We start from the raw sequence: 9,373 nt of genomic DNA, 5'->3' as shown, positions 1-9,373 counted from the left end.
ATTTAGTAGTGAATGTCACATGTGTGTACCCACCTCCTTTTCTCCCTGATACTGCTGAAATACACATAAATATGAAAATATAGGCAAATATTTACAGGCAATAAATGCTGTGTGGGGTAATTAACTAGTGTTTCATATGGTTACAAACCAACACACGGCATTTCAGTAATAACTAAACCCAGGAAAATTAAAACTCAGTTCCCTTAGTCTTCTCACACCTAACAGCTTATTTTTTAGCCAATTAAAAAGTGGCAAATCCAGAAATGGGAGAACGAAGAAATTTTTCTCCCACAGTACATAATGAATCTGTGGCTTTTACTGCCACAATGAGCTGGGGATACCAAATCCAGCGGGGCTGACAGGGCGTGGGTGTTTCTGTGGACAGTGAGAATGGCCAGAACTATAATGGTTACGAACGATGTGAATTTTGGAAGAGGGCAGATCTCCAGCTGTGGCTGCAAACCAATCTTTATTAGGGATTAGGAGAAGAGCTATGGTGACAGCCAGGTTATCTGCTTACAAGGGAGCTGCACATACTTTCCACCTTCCACCCGTCGCTGGAGGGACTGTCTGCAATAACTGTATGTTGGAGCTGGTTCAATTTTTTCCGTCTTCAATTTTTGTGAGCTAATCCCAGCTCAGCCCCTCACACAAGCCACATTCACCCGTGTGTGCAATGCCTGAGCACTTGGAACATCAGCCTTACTTAGCAGAAAAACCCCAAGCATCCTTTTCTTCCCAAACAAGGCATGCAAAGAATAAACAGCATTCCTTAGCTCCAGAGCACGCTGCCTAAGGAATAGAGCTGGGGACAAGATGCGGAAAAAAAAACAACCAACCATGCAAGATGTCTAAAAGTGTCTGCCATAAATAAAACTAATTAATAGGCCTCTGAGCAAATGCAAAGGCCAAGAGGCAAATAACATAAACACTGCTGCAAGAGATCAGCGTGCTGCTCCCTGCAAAGCATCACAGCCACTGCTCCTTGCGCAATCGATACAAAAGTGATTGTGGCTCCGAAAGAGAAACAGAAGACAAAGGAAAAAATGACTGCTCCTAAAGAAACAAAGGAACTGCCCAACTTAAAACACAGTTTTTCCTTTGTTTATTCTAAAATACTATAACTACAAGCCAATAAATTAAGGGGGGGAGTCGGAATCAATGTAAAAAATACTAGCACTTATCAAATACACAGCAGGCAACTGTTTCTTCCAGCGAGCTCCTCAATAATTCATACCCAATATACAGAAGCCAATCTTGGGAATACAGTTCCAAAACAGTCAAGGGAACTGTTTCTCCCATCACCCAGATGTAAAGCACAACTCCAAATCAGAAGCACCAGCCAAAAGTGTTGTGCTTAAACCCCAATTCCAACAAATAACGTCAAAATGTGTCTGGAGGAGCTCAGCTGTACAGCAACCATGGCCCAGGAGATTGGGTGGGATCCTGTATCCCACAGATTAGCCCTGGGAACCTAAAAATGCCCTTTGCAGGAGCCAAGCACCCAGCTGTGTTCCACTCCAAAAGCACCAACTGTGTTTTTATCTCATTGCCAGCTTCCAAGGGAATACAGTGAGTGATATAGGTAGAGTTGTAAGGATAAAAAAAGGGTTTGACTGCAGGTATCAACCGGCGATGAACCTCAAGGGCTCCACACAGTCAATGCCCTGTCTGTAACGTGGCACAGACAATTTTTGGGCAGCCCTGGTGAGGAGGGAGAGCAGGGCAGGACCAGTGGGGACACGTGGGGATCATCCAGCCCTTCTGCCACCATCTCCAGCTGACGTTCCCAAGGGAGGGAACATGCTCCAGCACTGGTAGTGTTTGCTGTGTGGGGTCAGGAAAGACAAAATCAAAGATATTTAATTAACAAATGGAGAAACATCAAGAAAAACAAAATGAGAAGTAGGTGAACACAGGCCAAAGTCAGGTATGACTTCCCCACCATCCTGGATGAAATACAACTGAAACCAGGGATGTTTAGAGCCCCCATAATTTGTCATCTACTTGTTTTGAGGCACAAGCTCTGGTGTAACACATTTGAGCTCCTTTCTGAAACTACAAAGGCTACAAACCCACTTTTTCCTGTGACCCGCTTGAGATTTTGTCCTTCCCCTGTGCTCAAACACCAGACAGGCCCCTCCAGCCTTGAGCAGAGACAGCTGGCAGGGCGCTCATCACGTCTGTCCGTGTCTGCAGGGAGGGTGCCGAGATGAACCAGGCTCTGCTCAGCGCTGCCCAGCAATGGGACAAGGGACAATGGGCACAACGTGATGCAAGGGAGGTTTCCTCTGAAAATGAGGAAAAACTTTCCTGTGCAGTGACCATGCACAGGAACAGATTGTCCAGAGGGGCTGCGGAGTGTCCCTCACTGGAAACATTCCAGAACTGCCCGAGCCCAGCCCTGCACCACGAGCTCTGGGGTCACAGAACGACTTTGGCTGGAAGGGAATTTTGAACATCACCCAGTTCCAACCCCTGCCGTGGCAAGGAACACCTGCCACTAGAGCAGGAGCCCCTTCCAGCCTGGCTTTGGACACTTCCAGCGCTGGGCCGCCCTCTCCCCGGGCAGCCCGTGGCTGTGGCGGTGATTTAGGGGCTGTTTCTGTGTTTGTGTCCCCTCGCCGCCCTGTGGGGGCCGGGCCCGTCCCCAGCCGCCCGTCCCGTCCCGCCGAGCCCCGGCCCCGCGGCCCCGTCCCGCCGCCGCCATGCCGCTGGAGAACCTGGAGGAGGAGGGGCTGCCCAAGAACCCCGACCTCCGCATCGCCCAGCTCCGCTTCCTGCTCAGCCTGCGGCCCCGCGCGCCCGACCCCGCCGCGCGCGACGAGCTGATGGCGGCGGTGCGGCTGCACAGTGAGTGCGGCCTGGGGAGGCTCCGGGGGTGGCTGGGGGGTCTGTCTGCCTGTCTGTCTGTCTGTCTGCCCGCCGGCCCCGGCTCCCCCCGCGTGTCCCCGGAGCAGCCGTGGGGCCGTCCGTGCTCACCGAGCCCGGGCAGGGCGTGTGTGTTGTGTGCCCGGCCCCCGCAGCCCGGCACCGCTCTGCCCCGGACTGAGGGCGCTGGCCCCGCTCCGAGCGCCCCTGCGTCCTGCCGGGACCGCCGAGCTCTGAGCTGAGCACCGCGGGATAGAGAGAATCGGCACATCCTGAGCTGGAAGGGACCCATAGGGATCATCAAAGTCCAGCCCCTGGTCCGGCACAGGATGCTCCGCTCTGGCTGAGAGCGTTGTCCAAGTGCTCCAGGAGCTCTGCCCTGGGGAGCCTGTTCAGTGCCCGACCCCCCTCTGGGGGAAGAACCTTCTGAAATTCAACTGAACCCTCCCCTGGCACAGCTCCATGCTGTTTGCTCAGGTCCTGTCACTGGTTTCCAGAGAGCAGAGATCAGCACCTGACCCTCCACTTTGTCTCATGAGGAAGTTTTAGACAGCTTTGAGATCTCCCCTCAGTCTCCTCTTCTCTAGGCTGAACACACCAAGTGCCCTCAGCTGCTCTTTATACATCCCCTCCAGACCCTTCATCATCCTCATGTCCCTCCTTTGGATGCCTTTTAACAGCTTCACGTGCTGCTATTGTGGTGCCCAAAACTGCCCCCAGAACTCGAGGTGAGGCCACCCCAGTGCGAGGCAGGGAAAGTGCAAATGAGATGAGTGAGAGGAAGCATGAGGGGCAAGGCTGCAGAAAGAGGGGCTGTGCTGTGTCTGCATTCAGCAGGTACCTGCTCACAGAAGGGACATCTCTGGTTGACACTCCTGTTGTCCTTTTAGGAACAAACATGCTCTCGTTGCAGCAAGGATCAGCAGAACCTTTCCTGCCTCTCTTTCAGACATGGCTCCGTACTACGAAGCCCTGTGCAAGTCCCTGGAGTGGCAGATGGACACGGATCTGCTGAACAAGATGAAGAAAGCCAATGAGGAGGAGCTGAAACGTCTTGACAACGAGCTAGAAGATGCAGAGAAGATCCTGGGGGAGAGCGAAATCCGGGATGCAATGATGGCCAAGGCTGAGTACCTGTGCAGGATTGGGGACAAGGTTGGTGACAGCAGAGGCTTTATGGACTCGTAGAAAACACTGCATGGGAGCCCTGTTAGCTGGGTGAGCACTGGGAGACTTGCAGAGCATTTTCTCTACGCACAGCTCACACGTGGCTGGCAGATAGGGGAGGGTCTTACTCAAATATAAATTATCTAGAAACAAAACAGTCCTCGAAAGAAAATTTTTTTCTTGACAATGAGAAAAGTTTGCAGACACCATTATTCACTTTCCTTACACCTTCAGACTCTTCCAAGCTATTTAGATCATGCAGCTGAATTTCAAGTTACAGAGTAGATTTCCATAGCTTTAAAAGATACCTGAGGAACAGCTTTTCTAACTTGATTTAAATTTGCATACGTTAAGATTATTCAGAATGCATAATGTCAAAGTCACAGCTACCAGCGGGAGACAACAGGTGTTCTTACAACAGGTATTTGGTGAATGTTCTGGGTGCTTTTAACATTCTTACAGCAGCAAATGCTGTTTTGCCAGGAGGGAGCTCTGACTGCATTCCGCAAGACTTACGACAAAACTGTGGCCTTGGGACATCGCCTGGACATCGTGTTCTACCTGCTCAGGATTGGCTTGTTTTATATGGACAATGACCTCATCACAAGGAACATTGAAAAGGCAAAAAGGTACTGCTTGGCCTGTCTGAGTGCACTGAAGCATTTTTGAAACAAGCTGTAGAAAAACAAATGGAAGATAAATACTTTTCTGTGCAGAAATGACTGGGACTGGTTGTGAGAGAGAACCAGAGTGATGAGTGGGTGTTACTTTGTTTTAGAGCACTTCCTGCTCCTGGATGTTTTTATGAGGGCAAGAGAAAGGTTAAGATTTTGTGGTGGCTGTTTTCTAGCAGCTGGCTCAATTTGTATTTGTAGCACAGCTCCCACTCCCACTTGGGGTGTGACTGCTCCCAGTGGCACCCAGCTGGCTCTGTAAAGAGGGAGCTTTTCCTCTAGAAGCAGAGTAGCACGGTGTGTTTTGGTGCCACTGGTAGCTTCAGTGTCTCTGTGCTCCCAGTGTTTTGAACCTCAGCAGTTCCTGTAGAAAGCTGTGGTTCCAGTCTCTGCTGCTGCCATGAGACACCAAGGCAGAGGAGGTTTCCACTTCCCTTGTTCTTGGGCAGGGATATTTTGTGTTGCCTTCTCAGCAGTTTTGTCTCATCCCTACCCTTCTTACAGCCACACCAGTTTTGTGCAGACCCTTAAAAAGTGGCAACCTGTATCTTTTTTTTTCTGTGCTGCAGCTTTGATTTTAGCAGCAAGGGCAGTGGAAATCCATTGCCACAGCCCAGGCTGACAGTAATATTTACCTACACATCCAGAGCCTGTTGTCACAGCTGAAGAGGCTGTAAACTTGTCCTTTCAGCTGAAACTTGCACTGTGCAAAACCCTCTGGCCTCTCCTCTGCCAAGGCAGCCACTTTCCTACACCAACAAGTGTGCAAAGCCTGGGCTGTTTCAGCAAGCTGTAACACAAACCAAATTATTATCTCTCTAATCTCATGGTATCAGTTGATTAGTGCTTGTTTCATATAACTTATTACACGACACATTTACATGAGTAAATATTCTTGTTCTATTTTAAGTCTAATAGAAGAAGGAGGAGACTGGGACAGAAGAAACCGTCTCAAGGTGTACCAGGGCCTTTACTGTGTAGCCATTCGAGACTTCAAACAAGCAGCAGAGCTCTTCCTTGATACAGTTTCCACATTTACCTCCTATGAACTGATGGATTACAAAACCTTTGTAACATACACTGTCTATGTCAGCATGATTGCCCTGGACAGGCCGGACCTGAGGGAGAAGGTAAGGAGAGCAGGTGGAAAAACTGCTGCAAACTGCAGAGCCTGGCCTTAACCTGCTCATCTCGAGGCTGAAGGGGATGGTGGTTAAAGGTGTGTGTTTGCTTTCAGGTGATTAAAGGAGCAGAGATCCTGGAAGCCTTGCACAGTTTGCCAGCTGTAAGGCAGTATCTCTTCTCTCTCTACGAGTGTCGATATGCAGCCTTTTTCCAGTCGCTAGGTAAGGCGGGGTTGTGTCCCTCAACACTGTTTCAGGGGATTCAGTTACTTGTTTCAGATCGTACATAACTTTTGTGCAGTAGCTACAGTCTAAAACTAGAGCTATGTGCAGAAAAAACAAACTACAGAGATTTTTTAACAGTGACCTAAAATTTTCTGCTTTGATTTTTCAAAGAAAAACAAATTTCTCATCCAGTGAGCCTTGTGAAAGGTCACATCTGATTAGGTGAAAAAGCACTTTGAAAATGGCTGTGAAACACCATCTTACCTAAAGAGCCAGATCAGGAAAGATTTGAAAGCTTTCTGTGTAAAAGGGTGACACCAAAGAAAAGCTGTTCAGAAAACCCTCATTCTTGCCTGTTCTCAGACTGCTTGTTTTTCTTCTGTGAGAGAATACAAGACAATGAGATATTTAGAGAAATCAAGGAAGAACCCTTGAAGTCTAGGCCTGATGAGACTGAGTTAAAGGGCAGCATCTTCCTTTTGCCAGCCTCATCCCAAGCCAAGAACTGATGCTGTCAGGGGAAAAAAATCACTTCAGTGCCTGGAAATCCTTGTAACTAATGTAAGAGCTAGTAGCAGAAAATTTATGTTATGTCCTTATACAGGTGTGGGTAACAATGTTTCCTCAAGGAGTTACAAACCGAGTCTGCTTGTTACCCAGCTCTGCGGGCAGCAGATCCAGCCCTTGCCTTCAGCGAGGTGGTCCCTCTCCCTCTGAAAGAAGGGTGCATTTTTACAGGCTCCCATTGGCTCTGCCACAATATTGTGTGCATGTTCTTACACTCCTGGTTGCAGAACTGACACAGATTACATGAATTTGCTTCTGTTAGTGCAGAATCCCTTTCCTATCCTGAGGAGTGCAAGAACACAACATAGTTATGGTTACACTTATTAACTGGTGCCGTGTGTTTTATTTACATAACTGATGTATGAAATTTCTTAGAAATTACTGCCTTCTTTTATTTACTTTCCTTTCTTTTCCTTTTCAGCTGTTGTAGAGCAGGAGATGAAGAAGGACTGGCTGTTTGCCCCTCACTACCGGTACTACGTGCGGGAGATGCGGATCCACGCCTACAGCCAGCTCCTCGAGTCCTACCGGTCCCTAACGTTAGGGTACATGGCAGAAGCCTTTGGAGTCAGTGTAGAATTCATAGATCAGTAAGTTCTCTGGCTTTTCCAGTTCATAGACATCTCCCTTTTTACCTTTTTAATATTTATGGTGATCTCATTATGAGTAAAAATCTTCGTTCGCTTGTATTCTAAATATGCCAAGTTACATTTTCTATGGGAGTGTGAAAAACTGGTATTTTATAAATTACTTTGTTGTTCTTTTTATTGCTGTATTTATTTACCTCCATGTGCTATGGAACTTTAGATTTTAGACAGCTTAGTTCACAGCTATGCAAAAACTGAGCTGTTCCAATGTTGGGGATCTGCACATTTTTTGTACTCTGCCAGTCTCACTCTCTCATTTTGCTTGGTTTCTGTTATGTGGACAGGATCTGATGTTTTTCACTTAAATCAAACATACTCTGCAGTCCCAATTTGAAATTATTTTCTAGAATAAAACCAACAGATTTGGATCATGATAAGAACTAAGTGGTGAATGAAGTGAGAAACTGATTTCTACTCTGTGTACAGGAAGCACATTATTTCCAAATGCCTTCACAAGACTTATTCTTGTTTCAGAGAGGTTTCAGATTTTCTAATATAAAAAACTTACAAAAACATGAAACTGCTTGAAATATTTAGAAATTAAAATTAATACGTGTTTCAAGAGAAACCAAATACCATTTAATTCAAAAGTAATTTTTTTTAAGTCATAGGTTTTAAGCTTGTGCTTTCCAGTAATTTATTATGAGTTTTAACTTACCTTACTGTTGAACAGAGGAATATTTTCTTCTACCATCAGGACTGTAGAACACCAGTTGGTTAAACAAAACAATAATAATAAAAATTTTTAAAGCATTTAAAAAAATTAAATATTTTTGAGATACTTTTCTAATTAATTGGCTGCCATGAAGATACTTACCTCAGGATAAATTCCAAATTCCACTCTGCATTACTGCTGCCTTTGGAGAGTAGTTGATACAAAGCTCAGTGCTAAGTTTCTCTAACTCAAGTACAACACTGGCCTGAGGAGAAAGAACTAAGAGGTTTTGTGTTCAGGTCACTAAAAGGATTATTTTTGGGTGCAATGTCCAAGCCTTAATAAGATGAGGATGCATAAGATACCTGATGAAGATCCATAGGCTGTGGCTTCAGAAGTACAGCATGGAGTAACAGCATTTTCATTGCTCCTCGGTCTGCAAGTCCCTGGTGAAAGAGGATTTAACAAACTTTCTTTCTTTATTTAGGGAGCTTTCAAGATTTATTGCAGCTGGGCGATTGCACTGCAAAATAGACAAAGTAAACGAGATTGTAGAAACTAACAGGTATGTAACAATCCCTAGAGGTTGTTTTTAACAGACCAGTTGAATTACATCTATTTTGATGACATTTACTACAGAAATGTTTAATGCTTTGGTATAAATCCTATTCTCAGTTCTAACCCCCTGTTTTTTTCCCCCACAATTCCTAGGCCTGATAGCAAGAATTGGCAGTACCAAGAAACCATCAAGAAAGGAGATTTGCTGCTAAACAGAATTCAGAAACTTTCCCGAGTAATTAATATGTAATTTTTTTAATGCAAGGGAATGCAAAATTCAGATGTTTAAAACATTTTGGAAGTAACCTATAAATATATTGCATAACTTGGTATACTGTAGGGAAAAAAATAACTAGCAAGAAAGGTAGTGTTTTTACTTTCCACTTCATTATGTACACACTGTTCTGTTCTGGTGTATGAAACCCAGTTCATTTATTAAATGTATGATACTGTTGGTGATCTCTTGTAACAGACCTTTTTCCTTTCCTTGCCTGTATATCCAGTGTTCCATGTTGAGCAGCACACAGAGAGCTCATGGCCACTTCATGCGTGCTGTTTTAAGACTTTCATATTGGAATCAGGGGTGAAAACAATCAGTTGCATAAGAGTAAAGTGGCCAGAAATTTTACTGAAGAGTGCACACTGTCCAGAGAGGAGGGGGTCTTGCAGTGAAGGGATTACAGCTTAAGGGAGAAGGAATAAGGATGCAAGTGATTGGGGTGAAGCAATGATACAACCACAGAAACTGCAGGACTAAAACTTTGGGAAGAACTGGAACAGAAGTAGCTTCTCTCTTTAAACTATTTTTTTTTGCAAACTATTGAAAAGGAAGCCAACATGTGAGCAAAGCATTAAATTTGTAATTGTTGCCTGAGTTAGATCTGC

General features: G+C 45.7%; 1 protein-coding gene across 1 annotated transcript; it reads left to right on the top strand.

Moving 5' to 3' along the window:
* Window positions 1-2,641: 2,641 nt before the first annotated feature.
* PSMD6 (proteasome 26S subunit, non-ATPase 6) lies at window positions 2,642-8,957 on the top strand. The gene is made up of 8 exons (XM_039695309.1): window positions 2,642-2,853; window positions 3,821-4,026; window positions 4,522-4,667; window positions 5,623-5,842; window positions 5,950-6,058; window positions 7,050-7,218; window positions 8,418-8,495; window positions 8,642-8,957. Exons 1-8 carry the CDS (start codon window positions 2,709-2,711, stop codon window positions 8,736-8,738), a joined length of 1,170 nt encoding a protein of 389 aa, XP_039551243.1. The 5' UTR covers window positions 2,642-2,708; the 3' UTR covers window positions 8,739-8,957.
* Window positions 8,958-9,373: the final 416 nt, after the last annotated feature.

The sequence above is a fragment of the Passer montanus genome, unplaced genomic scaffold (assembly GCF_014805655.1).
Source record: "Passer montanus isolate IOZ18808 unplaced genomic scaffold, ASM1480565v1 scaffold9, whole genome shotgun sequence".
NCBI lineage: Eukaryota > Metazoa > Chordata > Aves > Passeriformes > Passeridae > Passer > Passer montanus.
Note: the sequence above shows the minus strand (reverse complement) of the source record. Positions and strands in the feature narration are given on the sequence as shown.